At 38.3% G+C, this 24,223-nt stretch overlaps 1 protein-coding gene and 1 long non-coding RNA gene across 5 annotated transcripts in view; one reads left to right on the top strand and one right to left on the bottom strand.

The window, feature by feature from the left end:
* The first annotated feature begins 3,608 nt into the window (after positions 1-3,608).
* Positions 3,609-24,223, top strand: part of LOC133558193 (carbonic anhydrase 4-like) — a 46,596-nt gene continuing 25,981 nt past the window's right edge. Inside the window, exons 1-8 of one of the 3 annotated variants that reach the window (XM_061909392.1) lie at positions 3,609-3,759; positions 4,496-4,556; positions 5,530-5,565; positions 5,646-5,822; positions 14,164-14,315; positions 14,393-14,482; positions 14,545-14,611; positions 17,127-17,290. In XM_061909392.1, coding sequence (XP_061765376.1) covers positions 4,502-4,556; positions 5,530-5,565; positions 5,646-5,822; positions 14,164-14,315; positions 14,393-14,482; positions 14,545-14,611; positions 17,127-17,290 — 741 coding nt within the window. In that variant the 5' untranslated portion in view covers positions 3,609-3,759; positions 4,496-4,501. The remainder of the gene's footprint in view (positions 3,760-4,495; positions 4,557-5,529; positions 5,566-5,645; positions 5,823-14,163; positions 14,316-14,392; positions 14,483-14,544; positions 14,612-17,126; positions 17,291-24,223) is intronic. The other 2 variants (XM_061909393.1, XM_061909394.1) reach the window with 2 other exon arrangements.
* Positions 6,318-22,359, bottom strand: LOC133558194 (uncharacterized). 2 transcript variants are annotated; one of them, XR_009807908.1, is made up of 3 exons: positions 20,546-22,359; positions 7,648-7,849; positions 6,318-7,517 (listed from the first exon to the last, which is right to left on the bottom strand). It is a non-coding gene; the product is annotated as an uncharacterized LOC133558194 (long non-coding RNA). The 2 variants fall into 2 exon arrangements; XR_009807909.1 differs by having other exon boundaries at positions 7,648-7,818; positions 20,546-22,351.

The raw sequence follows: 24,223 nt of genomic DNA on the forward strand, positions 1-24,223 counted from the left end.
CACTTTTTGTCAGAGGCCATCTGTTCAAACAGTGAGAAAAACACGTCTGGGTCACGTTCGTCAAACTTTGGAACATACTTTACCATGCTATCCATACTTGACCCGGACAGATTTCCACTAATCTTACCTTCTGACATTAGTTTCAAACGATCCTGTTCAATTTTAATTTTCTCAAGCTGTACTGTAAGGTCCATTTCACCTTTTTTCAAATCCATTTCTTTTTCAAATTTGAGTCTCTCCATATCTGCTTGCTGTTGCAATTCTCGTTCTAATTTGATTTTTTCCAGTTCAAAAAGACGTTCTTTCTCCTTAGCCTGTTGCGCCCACTCAAATTCAAGTGCCTTCATCTCTCTTTGTTGCTCAAAAGTCAGTATGCCTACCCTCTCTGACTGCATAGGCTCTGACATACCCTTCACATGAGCGTCACCACCTTTTCCTGAAGGCAAAATGCTCTGCTCACACAAAAACTCGTGAATGGAGTCACGCAAGGGTCCCTTCTTACCAGTTCTAATGGCTGATGACAATTCCATGCCATACTTTTCTGCCAATTGCAACAACTGTTCCTTATTAAGGGCAAACAACAATTTCTCAGATGGTGCTTCCACAAAAGCCTCCATCCTGCTCAACCCAGGCCGTCAGTACCAATCTGGCTACTGTACCAAACCAACAATGAAACTACTGAAAAAACAACCCAACCAAAAACTAGCTCTAATTACGCTAGGCTCTCTCTCTCCAACCAATCCAACCAGGTCTCTAAAACATTACAGTTATGTTAACACAGCAAACTAACCTCGGAGCATCCCCCTAAACATTTTCCCCCCACTAGACTAATCTATTTTCACACAGAGCCCGAGGACGAGGATCATTTACTCACCAATACCTGTGGAGACGTACCATCCCGACAAAGCCGATTCAGCCGTTTCTCCAAGGCGGTGCCCTCGCCCAGGCTCTGTGACAGCAGGAACCTAGAACCCGTACTAGATGGGGATAAAGGCGACAGCTCCTAAGAGGCTGAATGCAATGCTACAAACTGCAATGAAACTAAACCAAGATGGCTGGAACAAACAATTCAGTGTCTACCTACACTTGCACGGTCAAACAAAGCCTCAAAAGTACAAATCAGTAGATCCCCCAATTAACTAACTGATATCAGGCCCCAACTGACTATCAGCAGTTCACAATTAGTAACTCAGCTCTACTCACCTTCCTACGCTCCAAAAGCCAGTAGAAGGAATACTCAATACAAAGAGCTCTACGCACCTTCCTACGCTGCCATAGCCAGTAGAAGGAATTACCATAGCCTAAAGTTACTACCAAAGATCGGACAAGCCCCCATATGTCACAACCACTGGCTCGTTAGTGGCTGTAACATTAAGGGAGACCAAACCGATTTGTACATTTTAACCAACAGATCTTTTATTTTACAACATGTATCAGTGATCAGTAATGTGAATTAACCAAGGAATGTATCAGTAAATGAGTGTTGTCCAAAAGGGTGCAAGTGTGGTGCTAATCCCGGCCGTCGTTGCCGTGACCATACGGTCACCAAACGAATGTGCCTGTGGGACGAGAGAGAGCGAGCATGCTGATGGGAGGCCTTTTATAGGCCGCCCAATCAGCAGCCCTCTGAGATGTTGCACGTCTTCACAGACCAGCTCCACCTGTGGGTCGGAGGACCAAAGTGCCCCAAACACTAACCGGCAGAGCCGGGCATGACACATTGCTTTAAGTAAATCATACTTATGGTACTTTTAAAAAAAAAAAAAAACAGTGGCATTTGTTAAGTGCTCCAAACATGGTTTGTATAATCCAGTGGTTCTCAACCTTTTTTCAGTGATGTACCCCCGTGAACATTTTTTCAATTCAAGTAATCAGCGAAAAGCATTTTTGCTTAAAAAAATAGATAAATAAGCAAAATACAGCACTATGTCATCAGTTTCTGATTTATTAAATTGTATAACAGTGCAAAATATTGCTCATTTATAGTTGTCTTTCTTGAACTATTTGGGAAAAAAAAGATATAAAAATAACTAAAAACTTGTTGAAAAATAAACAATTGATTCAATTATAATAAAGATTTCTACACATAGAAGTAATCATCAACTTAAAGTGCCCTCATTGGGGATTGTAATAGAGATCCATCTGGATTCATGAACTTCATTCTAAACATTTTTTCACCAACAAAGAAATCTTTAACATCAATATTTATGGAACATGTCCACAAAAAATCTTGCTGTCAACACTGAATATTACATTGTTGCATTTCTTTTCACAGTTTATGAACTTACATTCATATTTTGTTGAAGTATTATTCAATAAATATATTTATGAAGGATTTTTTAACTGTTGCTATTTTTGGAATATTTCTTTAAAATCTCACGTACCCCTTGGCATACCTTCAAGTACCCCCAGGGGTATGCGTACCCCCATTTGATAACCACTGCTATAACCTATACTCGTATAATATTGTTCATTGGGTCTTTTATGGTGGCGTTGATGTTCAGTGTGATTCTGCTGCCAAAGATTTGACAGGAAGAACCTCCAAACAGTTCATATGAAAGAAGATATAGGCGTTCCCTCACTTCTTGTCTATGCGACAATGTTGTTAAGGGAGTTCCACATTGTGCTACTAATTGAAGTACCTCACGCTACTTGTTTTGAGTGAGGCTGATGGATAAATACAGAGAGCATGGAGGCGATGAGACTCGCTGGCATTAAGTGAAGGGCAAGCAAACCTGTTGAGTCGGTTCACTGACATCATTGATTACTGTATAAACAATGCGTGATTGACTGGGATTTGACAGTTCCAAAGTATTTTGGCTATGAATTAGCCGAACAAATATTTTCACTCATCTCATAACTAAGTTGTTGATGATATCTTTCAACCATTTTACCACGGAAGTATTGTTGAAGTTGTGCATGACTGCCTACTGTAATTGTAAATGGCGTGTGAGGATTACACCCAGCACTTTGGTGTTCTAAATGACATGTTCCGGAACTATTGTGCCTTTCCTCAAAAGACGTATTATCTTTTGGCCTAATCCCAACAGTGTCATTTTTCCTCCCAGGGCTCGGTTTACCAAAGTACATAAGGAGTCGTCAGCGTGTTGTGTGTTTAAACAGGATGCAATGCACTGGAGCAGTCAGCCTTATGGGGATTACGCTTTTGTGTAAGCAGGCCCGTCGTGGACGCATGCCTCGATGGAAGTGTCAAAGGCGGAGAAGCGTCGCCCACTAGAAAAATCATTAGGGACACCTGCGAACCAATGCATGGAAATTTCAACTAGGATGATGTCGTCATACATCAATGATGCTATGATGTTTGGATTGAGTGCATTCGACGAATCGACACAGATGTGATGCAATGCACCACTGCAATGACAAATAAACCAAACTGAGCCTTGTTGACTTTGTATCGGATCTTATCACACTGTCTTTTGGTATAGTTAAGGCTGAGCGAGCAGAACAAATCCCTATAGTCTGACTTGAAAAACAACAACTCGCGCTTCATTAAAAGCTTTGACCAAAACAAACAGCAAAGCAACCATAGGTCACGTTACACATCTTCCCCCATCCAGGTTGAACATGTACTGTACACAGTGAGAGACCACTCCCATCCAGCATACCTCCCACACTATATCCCAGCCTTGACCTGTAATACAATGCATTTTCCACTCTAATTTACGTTTTTACTTTTAGCAAATGACATCAGCAGTTTGTTTTTTGTAACCAATAAGGACTTGAGGCCTGTGTGCTAAGGTAAGGATGCTCCTCTCTCCAAAAGCCCTCAAGTTATAGTATAGTTCATTTTGATAAAATATTTAAAGTTACTTTAACGGACAACGCATGTTTACACATGCACATTTCAATATGTCTGAAAAGGAGAGGGAAGATGGACCACAATGGAAACAAGCCTGTTGGCTTTTTGTGCCATCCATTTGCCATTTTAAAGCATTGAGCAGTCAATAAACTTTTCAATCAATTAATCAAATGCTGAGCTGGTTTAATCCTACGCTTTCATTATGTCTCAGCATTTGGTTTGTTCACTTTTAACATGTTTACCCATTCCAAAGTGGGAGAAAAAACAATAAAGGATGTGTAAAAATAGGTAGCGCATTTTGGTAAATACAAAAACATTACAATCACATAATATAGAACACATGCTAAATTAATTCAGGAGAAGTGATATTAGACACAGTGTTTCTCAGTATTCACCTTGTAAACACTATATACTTATTTGTTATCTTATATTATTACTCAGCGTGTTCTATCATTTTATTCCAAATATGCTGAAAGTTTTTAGTATTCTCTTGAATATGATTTACCCCGAGGTACTGTTTTTCCCTTACAATATACCATAGAACTGAAAAAAACACATACATGTTTCCGAATCTAAATATATATATTGTTGTTATTTTGAAACTTGGGTGCACAAAACCAGACAGTGATGATACTAAAATCATATATATGTATAGTTGACTGGATTTCCTCCTAGGGGAAGATGCATTTCTTCGTTACCGTGCTGTGCCTGAGTTTGGGAGTGTTAATCAGCAACGGTGAGTAATTTGATGTTAAAAAACTATGCTTTACTTAAAGTGCCTTTTGAAGAATATGTCACGAAAAAAGGTCATATTTTGCCACTTTTCACCCACACACCCATTATTTACAATATAAACATATACAGTGTAATCGCCTAATTACACTTTTCATTGATATGGGTTTGCTTTATGTTGATACATATCAAGTCCTACCATGGGAGGGGGGGGGGGTTCCAGAACAGCTAATCTGAATTAGTTCAATCAATCTTGAGTATGTTTACTTTGAGTTTAGACCACCATATAAATCCATGATCAACAGAGCACTGATTCTACAATTTACCATTGCAGCTGGGGACTAAAAAAAAAAAAAAAATGGGTTTCAAGATGTTCATCATAATTCTTGTTCTGTGTATTTTGTGAACACTTGTAGTTTTAACAGTCTCTTAAAGTGAATCATATTGGTGCTTGGTTTGATTTCTTTGGTTAATCCATTCCATAATTTAATTCCACATACTGATATGCTAAAGGTTTTAAGTGTTGTACGAGCACACAAATGTTTTAAATTAGATTTTCCTCTAAGGTTATATTTCTTCTATTTTTCTGAGAAGAATTGTTGTACATTTTTTGGTAGCTGGTTATAGTTTGCTTTATACAACACTTTAGCTGATTGCAAATGCATCAAATCAGGAATCAGGAATTAATTTTATCTTACCATCCTATGGTTAGAAATGAAGAGACACATCATCTCTGACATCTTGCTTTATATTTATCAGGAGCGAGGAGACATGAACAAACTTGAGTCTGAATTACGTCTTTTTTTTGGAACACAAAACCCAGAATGTTCCACTTCTCACAGGCTTTACATACTCAAGAGTTTTCACTTAACCTGCTATCTGAAATACCCCCCTGCAACAAGCAAAGAACCAAACGCTAACATTTACTTTCTTTCTTATCTTTTCGTTATATTATCTCTCATTTTTATTTTCCAAAGCAGCTGCTGGAAGTGAATGGTGTTACACAGGCTGTGGTAAGTAAGTGCAGGCAGGTCTCTGACTGAAAGATTCTCAGGGAAACCTTTCATTAATTTGCGGCCTTTTGCTTGAACAGATCACACACCGACTCACTGGCACGAACTCCCCGGTTCTTTCTGCGGCGGCCAAAGGCAATCGCCCGTAAATATATTGACCAGCCGGGTTGAGAAGGATGAAAACTTGCACAATTTCACTTTTGTCAACTTCTCATCGCAACATTCCTTCAAGTCCGTGATAAACAATGGACATACAGGTACAGTATAGAAAAAGATAGTCATGGCTTTTTTTTTTTTGGACTAACCAAGAAGTAGTCGTTGAACAATTGAAACAAAACATTTCCGCCAACCGGTGAATGGTATGAACTCTGCGGTTGTTACGGTAACCTATATTTAAGTTGCGCTGAGTTATGTAATAACGCTCGATACTTACTCTGTTATATTTACTTGAGTATATTTTGGATAAATTGTATTTGTCAGACAAGTGTTACTTTTACTTGAGTATTTATGTGAAAAATAATCGATTTTTTACTGCGGATGAATTAATATGGCTCTTCAGAAAACCTTCTTACGTCAACAAACGAGTAAAGAGTAAACTACTCACCTTTGTCTATGTGTCACCGATCGTGTTATGTAACTCGGCGACATAGCACATGCCAGGTGTGTCCAAAGTATCAATTACTTTGGCTTATTATTGCTACACATTAAAATAATCAAGAACACTTAGAAAAAAAAAAGAACAAAGACAAAGCTCATACGCAAAGTGTTTATTCTTCAGATATATTACATGTATACATACATAGGTTGGGTTTTTAACCTGTTCAAAAAAAAAAAATGTATCCAAACAGGAAAACAGTGGAAAAACTTTGCACACTCTTGTGTCGTGTACTCATTTTAGGAAACACATTTTGTTAGCATTTACTACCTTTTCTACCTTCAGCGTACTCAAAGCGCTTTGACACTATTTTCACATTCACCCCTTCACACACTGATGGTTGGAGCTGCCATGCAAGGCCCTTACCATGACCCATCAGGAGCAAGGGCGAAGTGTCTTGCTTTAAGGAGACAACGGACATGACGAGGTTGGTAGAAGGTGGGAATTGAACCAGGAACCCTCAGGTTGCTGGCACGGCCACTCTCCCAACTCTGCCACGCCGTCCCCATTTAGTCTTCATTGACTTTAATTCCGTTCGTATATTCCACTCTTGTAGGATGATCCATTTCTTGCTATGGTGGAGTCTGTTTCTGTTGTTGCACCCTCCTGACAATAGGGGGAGCTATACTTTTTGCTGCTACAGTATTTCCCACTATGTAACCTTCTTTTTGGTTTTCTGGTTGTTGTTGTTTTTGTTTCTATTACAGTGACATTTCAATTTTCAAATATCTTAAAGCTCTTAGAAGTCCAAACTTATTTTCCTTAAAATTATAGACACATATGCCTTGTATGGTGTCAAACGCTGAATAGCATCAGCGTTACTGAAAGAGTCTCAACTAGCTAAAAGAGAACCACAATGTGAGACAAAATAGAAGATAAGTCGCCGGAAGCAACAGTGAAGTATGCCGACTCAATATATGTAAAAGTACTTTTGTCTTGAATATTTAAAGGCCAACTGAAATGAAAATTTCTTATTTAAACGGGAATAGCAGGTCCATTCTATGTGTCATACTTGATCATTTTGCGATATTGCCATATTTTTGCTGAAAGGGTTAAGTAGAGAACATCGACGACAGAGTTCGCAACTTTTGGTCGCTAATACAAAAGCCTTGCCTGTACCGGAAGTAGCAGACAATGTGCGCGTGACGCCACGGGTTGCGAAGCTCCTCACATCCTCACATTGTTTACAATCATGGCCACCAGCAGCGAGAGCGATTCGGACCAAGAAAGCGAAGATTCTCCCATTAATTTGAGCCAGGATGAAAGATTATTGGATGAGGAAAGTGACAGTGAAGGACTAGAAAAAAAAAGACGAGGACAGTGGGAGGGATTCAGATGTTATTAGACACATTTACTAGGCTAATTCTGGAAAATCCCTTATCTGCTTATTGTGTTACTAGTGTTTTAGTGAGATTATATAGTCGTACCTGAAAGTCGGAGGGGTGTGGCCACAGGTGTGGTGACCGCCAGTGTCTCCGAGGGAAGTCACGTTTCTCGACGAGGCAAGGCAGCTGGGCTAAGATTTTTTTTTTTCCCTCCATGGAGTAAGCATCCGACGGTCGGTGGCCGCCGGTGGGAGGAAGCAAGAGAGTCCACAGCTGCAGGAGGAACGAATGTCGACGGTAAGAGCTGAATGTAAACAAGGAAACACCGGCTGTGTATGTGTTGCTAAAGGCAGCTGCAATACACCGCTTCCCACCTTCCTCTTTCTTCTTTGTAGTCTTCATTATTCATTGAAGAAATTGCAAAAGATTCAGCAACACAGATGTCCAGAATACTGTGTAATTATGCGATTAAAGCAGACTACTTATAGCTGGGATCGGGCTGGAAAAAAATGTCCGCTACAATCCGAGACGTCACGCCCACGTGTCATCATACCGACGTTTTCAACTGGATACTTCGCGCGGAATTTAAAATTGCAATTTAATAAACTAAAAATGTGGCAATGTTAATATTTCATCATTGATGTATAAACTATCAGACTGCGTGGTCGGTAGTAGTGGGTTTCAGTAGGCCTTTAATTGTCATGATAGCCAGTAACTAGTTTTATTTTGGTACCTTTTTTACTTATTTTTAAGCTAGAAGCTTGTTAGCATTATGCTGGTGCGCTAACCACTAACTGTTAGCTGCCGTACGCTAATTATGTCAAATATTTGGGTCAATTAAGATTTAAATACCGTTTCTAAACCATACGCTAAAATTGTTGAACATTTCATTGAGTTTGAAAAAAAAAAGATACGGTCTTGTGTTGTTATAAAGCTTTTGTCTCACAGGGAAATCAATCAATTAATATTTATTTATATAGCCCTAAATCACAAGTGTCTCAAAGGGCTGCACAAGCCACAACGACACCCTCGGTTCAGAGCCCACATAAGGGCAAGGAAAAACTCACAACCCAGTGGGATGTCAATATGAATGACAATGAGAAACCTGGGAGAGGACTGCAGATGTGGTTGACCCCCCTTCTAGGGGAGACCAGATGCAATGGACGTTGAGTGGGTCTCGCATAATATTGTGAAAGTCCAGTCCATAGTGGATCTAACATAATAGTGAGAGTCCAGTCCATAATGGGGCCAGAAACTGCATGGATTTTTTTTTTTTTTAAGATTTTTGCTCCTCATTCACAATCCTTATTGAGTCAAGATGCCTCCTAACTCGTAAATGAGATCTAGCAAAAGTCAGCCAACAATGGAGTCAATGGGAGTCGTTCTTTTTCGCTTATACAGCGCTTAAACAAACATCAAAACACCTACATCAACATTTTATATACACACTAAGTATATGTATAATTTAGTAACAGGCACATTAAAAATAACATGTATCTACATATTTTGCTCATGTTTAGCATATACGGACGGCGGCCTATTAATTTCACTGACGCAAAACGCATCATTCGCTTTTCCCTTCAACAACAAACTTCCCGAGAGACACCAAAGACTGCTTTGGGATGAATGATTATCCAGAACCTGATATTTTTGAGCCGGATTATAAGGAAGATGAGCAACACATTTGAAAAGCATTGTGCTAAACAGATGCAACTTTTTTGAAACATTAAGCATTATGCAGCAATATTGTAAGTGCTGAACAAAATACACAAATTACAAACCTATTAAAACAATCACTTAGTGTACAATGTGTGCTCTCACTATCTTATGAGATATTTATATCCTTCCGTTTAGATGATAATTATCCACACAAAGAGTTTAAAAAAAAGTTGCTTCAAACAGATGTCTTGTAGTGTATTTTTTGCAGTTGAATATGAAAGTTGACCGACTTGTCATGGCGTGGACTAAAAGGCTTAAAGTCCTACTGAAAGCCACTACTACCGACCACACAATCTGAGAGTTTATATATCAATGATGAAATATTAACATTGCAACACATGCAGATACGGCCAGTTTAGTTTACTAATATGCAATTTTAAATTTCCCGCGAATTTCTAATTGAAAACGTCGCGGAATGATGACGCGTGCGCGATATGTCACGGACTGTCAGGAAATATTAGCGCTGCACCACTAGCAGCTAAAAGTCGTCTGCTTTAACCGCATAATTACACAGTATTCTGGACATCTGTGTTGCTGAATCTTTTGCAATTTGTTCATTTAATAATGGAGACTATAAAGAACAATGCTGTTGGTGGAAAGCGGTGGATTGCAGCTGTCTTTAGCACCGAGACACAGCCGGTGTTTCTTTGTTTGTTGTGAAGCAGAGCGGTCAAGCGAACATGTTTTCTCTACGTCAACCAGCATGTTTTTGGATGGGAAAATTGTTATATATATCTTACCGGAGACATCATTGGATTGTTCGTCGTCCTGCAGCAGCTGTCAAAAAAGGCAACTGTGAGCTTGGCTCCTCGGCTTCTCTTCGAGACACTGCGTGTTCACCGCAGTCATCCGACCACGAAGTATGTCTTTAAAATCTTTACAATCTCACTAAAACACTATTGAAACAATAAGCAGATAAGGGATCTTCCAGAATTAACCCAGTAAATGTGTCTAATTACATCTGAAACGCCACCCGGAGCCGTCAATTTTTTTCTTCTTCTAGTCCTTCACTATCTATATCCTAATTCATGAATCTTTCATCCTCGCTCAAATTAATTGGGAAATTGTCGCTTTCTCGGTCCGAATTGCTCTTACTGCTGGTGGCTCCCATTAAAAACAATGTGAATATGTATGGAGCCCTGCAACCAGTGACGTCACGCGCACATACTTCCGGTAAAGGCAGGGCTTTTTTAATTAGCGACCAAAAGTTGCAAACTTTATCCTCAATGTTCTCTACTAAATCCTTTCAGCAAAAATATGGCAATATCGCAAAATGATCAAGTATGACACATAGAATGTACCTGCTATTCCCGTTTAAATATGAAATTCTAATTTCAGTAGGCCTTTAAATAATACTGTTAAACCGCAGTACTGCCGTGGTGTCGTCTCCTTCCTTCCGCCGTACATAACACAACTTCTCAGTTTATGGCAACATCCTTCTACTATCCAGGTGAGAGGCATGATTTATAATCTACACTTTTACCAACTCGGAGACAAAGCAGTAAGCTCACTGGCTAAATATGAGCTAGTTACCGGTCTGTGATCAATGCACTGCTAAAAATAGACCATCTGTGTATGATAACAATATTGCTAATACTTGCGAAATGTAAATGGGTTTCTGTTTTTTGGGTGGGTTTTGGTTGGTAATTTAGAGGGCAGAATAGAGCAGTTCCATTGACTTCATTGTTAGCTTATTTTTGCTAACATTTTTTTTACAAGTTGAAATGAACACAAAAAGGAAAAACATATGTGGTCTTGTCTTACATAGGCCTTGTGAATGATTCCTAAAAAAAACTGCAGTTCCCCTTTAAGACAAAAGCTGTGACGACAACACCAGACTATTTATATTTTTTTAAATTATTTTTTCAAACGTTTTCCGGGAATTTTGCCGATCGTTCAATATCAAGAGACATGTCAATGGATGTCAGAAAAATTGTATGTAAATTATCAAAAAACTTTCCGTTCTCTGAGTTCCCAGTGAACAGACAAGAGGCTTTCTTTGATGTACCAAGCCAAAAGCTTTTAAAATTCCAATGGGTGCGATGGTAGGAGTGGCATAGTGGTTAGAGTTTCCGACCTAAGATTGGTATGTTGGGAGTTCAAACCCCGGTCCTGTCATACCAACGACTATATAAAAAAATGGGACCCATTTCCTCCCTGCTTGGCACTCAGCATCAAGGGTTGGAATTGGGGGTTAAATCACCATAAATGATTCCCAGGCGCGGCACCGCTGCTGCCCACTGCTCCCCTCACTTCCCAGGGGGTGATCAAGGGGATGGGTTGAATGCAGAGGACAAATTTCACCACACCTAGTGTGTGTGTGAGACAATCATTGGTACTTTAACTTGAACTTTAATCTATTTTTTAATACAAGACCTGCTCAAGCTCGATCCAGGACCAGTCCAAACCCTAGGCATCTTTTTATTTTGTGTTAATGTGACCGAAAACAATGGCTGTTTACGTATCGCCCATTTCTTTAGAAACAGCTGTTTATATGTGAACAGGGAAAGTCCAAATAAAAAGAGGTGGCGTACAATCTTTCGCCAGACGTTTCTCCTCAAATTGAGCCAAACTTAATTGGGTCTCTGTTTAATTATTTGCTTCTTGTCTTGTTTAATAGATGTCATCAGTGTTTGAAACTGATAATGGATGGGGTTTTTTTCCATTCAAAATATTAAATAAATGCGGTCAAAAGTCTGCTTAAAATGGAACCTATAGGAGCCGTGCAAAAGCCTCCAAACACCTCCATTGAGGTTTTATATACATGGTGTAAGTAATGTAGTAACGGACACTTTTAGAATAACATTTTACGTATGTACATATTTTGATCATTTTAAGCATTGACGGCACATTAATTTAAAAAACGCATCACAACGTTTGCTCTTTTTTTTTCTTCATCACTGATTATTGCTCACTGCAGACTTTATAAGAGCCAACAAACATAATAAAACATCACTTACTGTAGAAGGTCTGCTGTCATTGGGATGTGGCCTACTGGGATGTTCATATATTCCCATTTAGATGAAAAATGTATAATAATCCTCACAAAGAAAAGGGGTAGGGGGTCGGGGTGGACCAAGCGTCTTTTTGTGTAGTCCTGGCCATTTTCGGGTCCTAAATGGCTGTCAAAGTGTACCAACTTGTCGGAATACCTACTCAGGCATCTTCTGTCCAGGTGAGATGCATGATTTATGGTCTACAATAAACCTACAGGGAACATGGAAGGGAGAAAGCAGCAGACCACTCGATGATGTAAATATAGGCACTCACGCATGTGATCATGGCGCCACCATAAATAGTTTGTCTGCGTTAGCGCTTATTATAACAATATCACTTATACTTGGTTAAGATTCAAGTCACGAAATGTAAATAGAGTATAATTGGTGGTTTTTGAATGGTTATTTATTGAATTTTATGGGCGGAAAAGAGGCGCTCCCATTAGCTCAGCTGTCTTTTATTTACTTTTATTTACAAGATAGAATGCATTTAAAAAAAAAATCCATACGTCCTCATGTCTTTCATCATGCTTGTGAATGAAAGGCTCAAATAAAAAAAAAAAAAGTGCAGTTCCTCTTCAAGTCAACGGTAAAAAAATAGTGATCGACAGCGTAATATCTCGTGACAAAAGTTACTGTTGCTTCTTTGACACAAAAGTTAGGACAGTGTGTTAGGTATCAAATGTGTTTTGCTTATGTATCCAATTAGATAGACTACAGCAGGGGTGTCAAACTCAAATACAGAGTGGGCCAAAATTTAAAACTGAACAAAGCCAAGGTTGAACAAGTTAACCTTTTAATAGGGACCCAAACAAGTTTTGCAATGAATATTGAACAAGCAAGGCTGAAATAGGGCAGCACGGTGAAACAGGGGTTAGTGCATCTGCCTAATAATATGAAGGTCCTGAGTAATCCTGGGTTCAATCCCGGGCTCGGGATCTTTCTGTGTGGAGTTTGCATGTTCCCCCCGTGACTGCGTGGGTTCCCTCTGGGTACTCGGGCTTCCTCCCATGGAACAGGCAGAGCTTATATAACGTAATAGTGCAAAATCAACTTTCAAAAAACATCAGTGGTATATTAAATAAAATTTACCCCCCAAAAAAATAATGCCTCTTTTCTATTTGCAGCCTTCTGAGGTAAATATCAACATTAACTTTTTCCACAGGCTAATAAATTCGAAAATAAAATAAAAATGAGGTGGGCGGGGTTTGGTGGTAGCGGGGGGTGTATATTGTAGCGTTCCGGAAGAGTTAGTGCTGCAAGGGGTTGTGGGTATTTGTTCTGTTGTGTTTATATTGTGTTATGGTGCGGGTGTTCTTCCTAAATGGGTTTTGTCATTCTTGTTTGGTGTGGGTTCACAGTGTGGCGCATATTTGTAACAATGTTAAAGTTGTTTATATGGCCACCTTCAGTGTGACCTGTATGGCTGTTGACCAAGTATGCATGGCATTCGCATATGTGTGTGTGAAAGCCGCATATATCATGTGACTTGGCCAGCACGCTGTTTATATGGAGGAAAAGAGGACATGACGACATGTTGTAGAGGACGCTAAAGGCAGTGCCTTTAAGGCACGCTTCCAATATTGTTGTCTGGGTGGAAATCGGGAGAATGGTTGCCCAGGGAGATTTTCGAGATGGGCACTAAACTTCGGGAGTCTCCCGGGAAAATTGAGAGGGTTGGCAAGTATGAGTATTAGCGGTGAATTTGGTGTTACCGGCGGGCCAGCTCTAATGTTAATTTGATATTGCCTCAAGGGCCAAATGAAATTAAACGGCGGGCCAAATTTGGCCCGCGGGCCAGAGTTTGACACCCATGGACTACAGTCATGATATTTTACACATTTCAAAATATTGTAACATACATCTGAGTATGTGTGAGTGTATCTGACTTATTCTGCTTTAGCCAAATTCATCTTAAAAGACAACGAGGTTGAATTGAGTGGAGGTGGACTCGGTGGCAGTTACTCCACAATCCAGCTCCATTTCCACTGGGGCGACACCCAGCACCACCCCGGGTCAGAGCACGCGGTCAATGGGCACAGATACCCGATGGAGGTACACGTGTGATGGTGATGTTTCTTTGGACGCCGTGCCTGATAAATGTGACGTGTTTATTGCATCATTTCTTGCAGATGCACATTGTGAGTCTAAAGAAAGGCCTGTCCGTGCAGCAGGCCATCAACGATTCAGCTGGGATCGCCGTTCTTGGCTTCTTCATAAATGTGTGTGTCGATGAACTGAAAGATTTTGTTCCACGAATCTGACTGGTGGCTCTTCTACGTAGGCCACTGAAGATCCAAAACTGTCGAGTCCTTGGAACACCTTGACCAATTACCTCTTAAATGACACAGGTAGGGAAACCCTTTTGTTTTTTATTCTGCTTGTTCTACTTGTCCAGTCGGGTCATCAACCATAACATTAGGCACACCTGCATTGTGCAGTGAGCTGTATTTCAACAATATGCTGCGAAAAAATTAAATCTAGCACTAGTAACCCTTAGGAGACAAAGGCTGAATTATTTTGGCCTTTCAGTAAATCTTTGCTGTATTTTCACCAAATTCTTTTGTTGTGTTACTCCATTATACATGATTCTGTAAGAGTGTATTTTTTATGTTCAATTTTACCATTTCAAAGTAAAATTCTTTAACAGCTGTACGTTATACTGGAATTTTTATTCGGATGTACAGGTCTTTCATTTATAAAAGAGCATAGAAACATTTTGTATTCATATTCTTTTTTTTTTACTTTTTTTGCTCAAATTTCTCAATCAAGTTTAGCCTGAAACAAAAATTCCAAACATGCAATGTTTTTATATTTAAATTTTAACCCTTTGAGAGTCTTTTAATGAAATGATGTCACCGTTTTCAATTTGTGTTAATTGGCACAACATAACTTTTCTTACTTGTTTAACCCTGTAACATTATCTCATCAAAAAGCCTTAAAAAGGGTCAAATAATTAACACAACAACAAAAAACATTACATTTTCGTTCTTTTTGTGCATCTTTTTGAAGTTGATTGAAAAATGTGAGCAAAAAAAGTAAAAAACAAACAAACACATCCATAATGTTTTTACACCCTTTGAAAAATTAAGGATTTTTTTTTGTCCTGTTTGGCTTTAAACATAATTCATATCGAAGGAAGGAAATACAAAAATGCAGGTGAAAATCATCTGCCAGACACAATGGGTATGTGATAATATGTACTCAAATCTGACATCCTTATCCGTCAACTACTCTATTATACTTGTAATTTCATTAATTAAGTTTCATACTTGTAGCTTCATTAATAGGCTTATTTTAAATGATATATGTCTGATTATAGTTCACATTATTTAAAGGCCTACTGAAATGAGATCTTCTTATTGAAACGGGGATAGCAGGTCCATTCTATGTGTCATACTTGATCATTTCGCGATATTGCCATATTTTTGCTGAAAGGATTTAGTCGAGAACGATAAAGTTTGCAACTTTTGGTCGCTAATAGAAAAGCCTTGCCTGTACCGGAAGTAGCAGATGTGCGCATGACGTCACCGATGTGAGGGCTCCTCATATCCTCACATTGTTTATAATGTGAGCCACCAGCAGCAAGAGCTATTTTGGCCGAGAACGCGACAATTTCCCCATTAATTTGAGCGAGGATGAAAGATTTGTGGATGAGGAAAGTTAGTGAACCACAAAAAAAAAAAAAAAGTGACGGCTCCAGGCGGCAGTGGGACCGTTTCAGATGTAATTAGACACATTAACTAGGATAATTCGGGAAGCTCCCTTATCTGCTTATTGTTTTAATAGTGTTTTAGTGAGTTTTTAAAGCCATACCTGAAAGTCCTGCATTGGCTTCTCTCAGAGAAACCAATGCAGGAGCCAAGATCACAGCTGCCTTTTTGAGCTGCAGGAGGAAGTCGCATAATCCGCTGAAGTCGCCGGTGAGAGCTGACTTAATAATACAATTGGTTGACATGTGGTACACAAAAACATGTTCGCTTGACCGCTCTGTGTTAAAACTTCACAACAAACAAAGAAACACAGGCTGTGTTTCGGCGCTAAAGGCAGCTGCAATCCACCGCTTTCCACCAACAGTATTATACTTTATAGTTTCCATTATTAATTGAACAAATTGCAAAAGATTCAGCAACACAGATGTCCAAATTACTGTGTAATTATGCGATGAAAAGAGACGACTTTTAGCCGTGTGTGGTGCTGGGCTAATATGTCCCCTCCAACCCGAGACGTCACAAACACGCGTCATCATACGCGTCATCATACGCGTCATCATTCCGCGACGTTTTCAAAAAGAAACTCCGCGGGAAATTTAAAATTGTAATTTAGTAAACTAAACTGGCCGTATTGGCATGTGTTGCAATGTTATTTCATCATTGATATATAAACTATCAGACTGCATGGTCAGTAGTAGTGGGTTTCAGTAGGCCTTTAAGATAGGTGCTACAGCAGAAACGTTTGGAAACAAATGTGAGTCGTGCAGTTTCTACCATAGTTGATTGGCAACACTAAATTGGCCCTAGTGTGTGGATGTGAGTGTGAATGTTGTCTGTCTATCTGTGTTGGCCCTGTGATGGGGTGGCGACTTGTCCAGGGTGTACCCCGCCTTCTGCCCGATTGTAGCTGAGATAGGCGCCAGCGCCCCCCGCGACCCCGAAAGGGAATAAGCGGTAGAAAATGGATGGATGGATGGATGGCATTACTCAAAACTGAGGTGTTTTTGAAGCAGATCTTGTGTTGGATCTCGTTAGATAGTGCAAGGGCCTCAGAGATAAAGTATATACTGCACTACACCTGCCATTTATGTACCGTAAATCAACATACTATGTGTTTATCTTGCTGTTGTTGATTTTTTGCATATTTTCACAGACACTGAAGTCAATGTGATGCACAACATCTCCATTGATGACCTGATTGGCAAAGTGAACCTCTCCAAATTCTACCGTTACATGGGCTCACTGACAACCCCTTCCTGTAATGAAGCGGTGGCCTGGACAGTCTTTCAGGAGCCCATCACTGTTAACAGGATTTTTGTGAGTTGGCAACATTTTTTAAGCCTCCTCCTAAAAGTAAATAACTTATACATTTTTAAAGAACTGCTTATTATGAGTGTGGTTTTCATAGCACGTTGACTTTGCTGGATTATTCATGTTCCCTGCAGACTCGTCTCATGCAGTATTTGATTGACAACCCCATTTGATTGTAGATTTAAAAAAAAAAGTTAAAGTACCAATGATTGTTACAGACACACTAGGTGAAGAGTGAGACCTCGCTTGATAGCGTTTAGCATTCTTAAACGTCTGTCGATACAATTTTTAGGTGACTTAGTTTTAATTTCTCATGCTACTGGGAAATCGAGATTTGTTTGGCCCATGTCTTACGGTTGCGCATGGTGGCTTGCGGCGGGACTTCCCGGCTGCAGAGACTGCAGGTAAAAATATACTTTAAAGAGGGAAAAAGCAGGTGGCTCCAAGATTTACGGTCAATGCACAAAGAATGAGTTAAAACTTGGCAATGCAAAACACTGGGTGTGGCAGAGCAAAGCAAAAAACAACCCCAAACGACAAACTCTCCTGATTGGCGATGAGGGACAGATGAGCTGACCAACATTCTGAACAGAGGTACCACCTGACCAGCCAGCAAAAGAAATGGGTAACGAAAATAAGAGGACAGGAAGTAGAACCAAAACACTGGAAGTCACAACACAAGTCCAAAAAACATGAGGGAGCCTGGCATCTTCAGTTGTACATACATTTCTTATACATGATAATGCTTTTTTGAAATGCATTTTTTTTGTACTATCGCATATCGCTATATTAGAAAAATTAAAAGTCTTGTCATAAATCGCTCAAAAAGGCCATTTTCTTTCATCAGTTTGACATACTGTACAAGTGCACGCTAGAGTCAAGTGATGGGCAGATTAGACGATTGTTTTTCCTGACTAACTAGTTCCTGTCGCAATGGTTGCACAAAAACAATTAAAAAAAAGATCAGATAACATGTAGTCACGACTTGACGTGTTTTTAATGTACGGGCAACATTGGAGTGACGGATGTTCAGTAGATTCCACACATTCCCTTTCGTGTATGGCTAATGAACCTCAACTAGTCAGACGTCAGCACTGTGGCATGTAGGTAAAACTGCAGTGGTATTAACTAAATACCGGTAGTACAATTTCAGACACACAAAAGTTCATCAAATTCTGTCCCAGGAATTCCTTTTGATATGCAACATTTGCAGTTTTTTTGCTGCACTGTTAAAATGCACAAATGAAATTACTAGTGTAATATGGATTTACAAATTTCATTGGTTCTTGAACAGGGTTCATAAATTGCTTGTAATCCGACATGTGACTTCTTTCCGGAAGTAAAAACCAGTAGGTCAACCAAAACAAGATGGTTGTTATACAGCGAGCAGCGTGGAAAGTATCTGAGTACAAAATAGGCTTAAATGTTCTTGCAAAAAGCAGATATGAGCAAACAAATAATCAATCTATGCAATGGAATAAATCTCTATACTTTATCAAAAAAGATTTGTGGAGTAATACCAAGTACTATACGTCGATCGCGTTCTCAGACATATCAAACTATTGTGCTCCAGACGCCATTCTAAACAGAGGGAAACTTGGAAAAGCATGGAGCGTCTTTGTGTGTGACTGTCCATCCATCCATTTCTACCGCTTATTCCCTTCGGGGGGTGCGGGGGGTCGTTGGAGCCTATCTCAGGTGCATTCGGGCTGAAGGCGGGGATTGAAGGAAATTGGTATCAAGACTCTCCCGGATAAATATGCATAGTTTTTGCTGGGGTAAGGTTGCATTTCATGATTTAACTTTTGCACGTGCCGTTTACAAGTAGCGCGTGTTCCCCATCTTTATTAAAATATACAGTTGCGATCAAAAGTTTACATACAATTGTAAAGAAAACATAATGTCATGACTGTCTTGAGTTTCCAATAATTTTTACAACTCTTATTTTTTTGTAATAGAGTGACTGGAGCAAATACTTGTTGGTCACAAAAAACATTCATGAAGTTTTGTTCTTTTATGATTTTATAATGGGTCTACTAAAAATGAGACCAAATCTGCTGGGTCAAAAGTATACATACAGCCAACGTTGCACACTGCTCATGCGTCCTCTGCGCATGGCAAATCTAGGCCGCTCACAAAATCGAATAAAAAGATAAGCGCATAACAGTGTGCACGTCTGCCGTCGCTCACATGTGCGCCACGGAATGCTCAAGGAGTTTTGCCGTTTGCTCACACATGAAAAACTGGAAGGAAAATTGCAAACAGCAATGTTAATATTTGGTTACATGTCCCTTTGCAAGTTTCACTGCAAAAAGGCACCTTTGTTAGCCATCCACAAGATTTTGGCAAGCTTATGGTTGAATTTTTGACCACTCCTCTTGACAAAATTGGTGCAGTTCAGCTTAGTTTTTTTTTTTGACATGGACTTGTTTCTACGGCATTGTCCACACGTTTAAGTAAGTACTTTGGGAAGGCCATTCTGAAATCTTAATTCTAGCCTGATTCAGCCATTCCTTTACCACTTTTGACGTGTGTTTGAAGTCATTGTCCTGTTGGAACACCCAAATGCGCCCATGACCCAATCCCCGGCTGATTATTTTAGGTCGTCCTGAAGAAATTGGAGATAATCCTCCTTTTTCATTGTCCCATTTAAAGCACCAATTCCATTGGCAGCAAAACAGGCCCAGCGCATAATACTAACACCATCATGCTTGACGGTAGGAGGGTGTTCCTGGGATTAAAGGCCTAAACTTTTCTCCTCAAAAAATATTGCTGGGTACATTATTGTGGCCAAACAGCATTTTTTTTTTCCATCTGACCACAGAACTTTCCTACAGAAGGTATTATCTTTGTCCATGTGATGTCAGATGAAACAAAAATTGAGCTGTTTGGCCACAATACCCAGCAATATGTTTGGAGGAGAAAAGGTGAGGACATTAATCCCAGGAACACCACGCCTGCCATCAAGCATGGTGGTGGTAGTATTAATGCTCTGGGCCTGTTTTGCTGCCACTGGAATTGGGGCTTTACATGGGAAAATGAAAAAGGAGAATTACCTCCACATTCTTCAGGACAACCTAAAATCATCAGCCTGGAGGTTGGGTTTTGGGCGCAAAAATAGTATTTAATATCATGACTGGACAATTAATTTGCGATGATTAAAAATAAAAAAAAACAACAAAAAAAAGAACGACATCGTGCCTTTTTGAACAGCTCATCACAAAAAGGACAAACACTACTTTAATGAGATTAAAAAAATACATGCAGTGTGTTGGTGTCTTGCCAGATTTTGTATTTTGTCGGAATACAGAATTCGCATTCAGAGGAGCAGCTACATCCTGTTTAGACAACAGTTTTATGCATTAGTAACACAAAATGTGGGTTTTTACAATCATAGGTTGATGTTGGTAGATAATAAACAATTTTGCCACACCAAGAGTGTGTGTGACAATCATTGGTACTTTAACTTTTTTAACTTATTTGATGTGATATACATATATATTTCCCCGTTTCCATATGAGTTGGGAAATTGTGTTGGATGTAAATATAAACGGAATACAATGATTTCCATATTCAGTTGAATATGTTACAAAGACAACATATTTGACGTTCAAACTGATAAACATTTTTTTTTTTGCAAAAAATCATTAACTTTAGAATTTGATGCCAGCAACCCGTGACAAAGAAGTTGGGAAAGGTGGCAATAACAACTGATAAAGTTGAGGAATGCTCATCAAACACTTATATGGAACATCGCACAGGTGTGCGGGCTAATTAGGAACAGTTGGGTGCCATGATTGAAATTACTTTCATGAATTACTTCCATTGAATGCTAAGTAATTCACAAACAAGGATGGAGTGAGGGTCACCAATTTGTCAAACAGTTTCAGAACAACATTTCTCAACGAGCTATTGCAAGGAATTTAGGGATTTTAGCATCTATGGTCTGTAAGATCATCAAAAAGTTCAAGAAATCTGGAGAAACGACTGCACGTAAGCGATGATATTACGGATTTGTGATCCCTCAGGCGGTACTGCATCAAAAACCGACATCAGTGTGTAAAGGATATTACCACATGGGCTCAGGAAAATTTCATAAAACCACTGTCAGTAACTACAGTTGGTCGCTACATCTGTAAGTGCAAGTTAAAACTCTACTATGCAAAGACAAACCCATTTATTAACAATATCCTGAAACGCCGCTGGCTTGGCTGGGCCCGACCTCACCTAAGATGGACTGATACAAAGTGGAAAGGTGTTCTGTGGTCTGACAAGTCCACATTTCAAATTATATTTGGAAGCAGAGGACGTGGTGTCCTCCAGAACAAAGAGGAAAATAACGATTCGGATTGTTATAGACGCAAAGTTCAAAAGCCAGCATCTGTGATGGTATGAGGGTGCAATAGTGCCCAAGGCATGGGTAACTTACACATCTGTAAAGGCACCATTAATGCTGAAAGGTCCATACAGGTTTTGGAGAAACATACTGTATGTTATCATCCAAGCAACGTTATCATGGACGCCCCTGCTTATTTCAGCAAGACAAGTGTTACAACAGCTTGGCTTCTTAAAAAAGAGTACAGGTTCTTTCCTGGCCCGCCTCCAGTCCGGACCTGTCTCCAATCGAAAATGTGTGGCGCATTATAGAGCGTAAAATACAACAGCGGAGACCCCTGACTGTTGAACGACTGAAGCTCTACATAAAAAAAAAAAAGGGAATTAATTACACTTTCAAAGCTTCAACAATTATTTTCTTCAGTTCCCAAACGTTTATTGAGTGTTGTTAAAAGAAAAGGTGATGTAACACAGTGGTGAACATGCCCTTCCCCACTACTTTGGCACGTGTTGCAGCCATGAAATTCTAAGTTAAGTATTATTTGCAAAAAAAATAAAGTTTATGAGTTTGAACATCAAATATCTTGTCTTTGTATATGTATACACACACGTGTGTGTGTGTGTGTGTGTGTGTGTGTGTGTGTGTATATATATATATATGTATATATATATATATATAATAATTCACATGTGTATATATATATATATATACACGTGTATATATGTATATATACATGTATATATACATATATATATATTTATAAATATATATATATATATATATGTGTATATGTATATATGTGTATGTATATGTGTGCATATGTGTGTGTATATGTAAGTGTGTATATAATAATGTGTATACATGTATATAAACATACATATACACGTGTGTATGTATATGTATATTATATATACACACACGTGTATGTATATATTTATATAATAATGTGTGTATATATATATATATATATATATATATATATACTGTACATATGCACACACGTGTACATAATATATATATACACACACAGATATATATATATATACATATATATATATATTTATCTATATATATATATACATATATATATATACATATATATATATACATATATATATATATATATATATATATATATATACATATACATATACACATATATATATATATATATATATATATATATATATACATATACATATACATATATATATATACATATATATATATACATATATATATATACATATACATATATATATATATATATATATATACATATATATATACATATACATATATATATATATATATATATATATATGTATATATATATATATATATATATATATATATATATATATATATATATATATATATATACACATACATACACATTTTATTTTATTTTTTATCAATCCAACAGCACAATACACAGCAATACCATAACAATGCAATCCAATTTCAAAACCAAACCTGACCCAGCAACACTCAGAACTGCAATAAACAGAGCAATTGAGGAGACACAAACATGACACAAAACAAACCAAAAGTGAAACAAAAATGAATATTATCAACAACAGTATCAATATATTTAAAATTTCAGCATAGCAGTGATTAAAAATCCCTCATTGACATTATCATTAGACATTTATAAAAAGTAATAAAAAAGAACAATAGTGTCAAAGTGGCTTACACTTGCATCGCATCTCATAAGCTTGACAACACACTGTGTCCAATATTTTCACAAAGATAAAATAAGTCATATTTTTGGTTCGTTTAAGAGTTAAAACAAATTTACATTATTGCAATCAGTTGATAAAACCTTGTCCTTTACAATTATAAAAGCTTTTTTTTAAAATCTACTACTCTGCTAGCATGTCAGCAGACTGGGGTAGATCCTGCTGAAATCCTATGTATTGAATCAATACAGAATCATTTTGAATTGGAAAAATATCATTTTTGAATCGAGAATCGCGTTGAATCGAAAAAATCGATATATTATTGAATCGTGACCCCAAGAATCGATATTGAATGGAATCGTGGGACACCCAAAGAGTCACAGCCCTAATATATATATATATATATATATATATATATATATATATATATATATTTATATATATATATATATATATATATATATATATATATAGTATGTTTGTAATCATGAAAATCAATAAAACATATCAATAAAAAAATACAGTGTGTCAACTGTGTATGGATTTACCGCAAAAAAAACCTCTTAAATTAAAAGAGATGTCGAATGTGGAATTGCAGTGTTCGCATTGATCTATCTGTGGCCAGTTCAAAGTTGGAAGCAAACATGGTGCCCTGTAGTCAGTCACGTGAGTGCCTTTTAACCGACCACTTAGGGCATAGTCATAGACCAAGGCGGTCAAACTTTTCTTTATACACAAATTTTCACAATGGGCAAATGAATCGTTCATACACTCAGACAAGTTCAAACAAAGCATATTTTTTATTCGGTCTGTGGTTTGTGAATCAAAAAATTTGTACAAAGGGGTTTGTAAACGGAGGTCCCCACATATGTTATTAGGATGCATTCAATCTACTTCCGTCCATCCATCCATTTCCTACCG

This window comes from Nerophis ophidion, linkage group LG08 (genome assembly GCF_033978795.1).
Source record: "Nerophis ophidion isolate RoL-2023_Sa linkage group LG08, RoL_Noph_v1.0, whole genome shotgun sequence".
In the NCBI taxonomy this organism is placed as follows: Eukaryota; Metazoa; Chordata; class Actinopteri; order Syngnathiformes; family Syngnathidae; genus Nerophis; species Nerophis ophidion.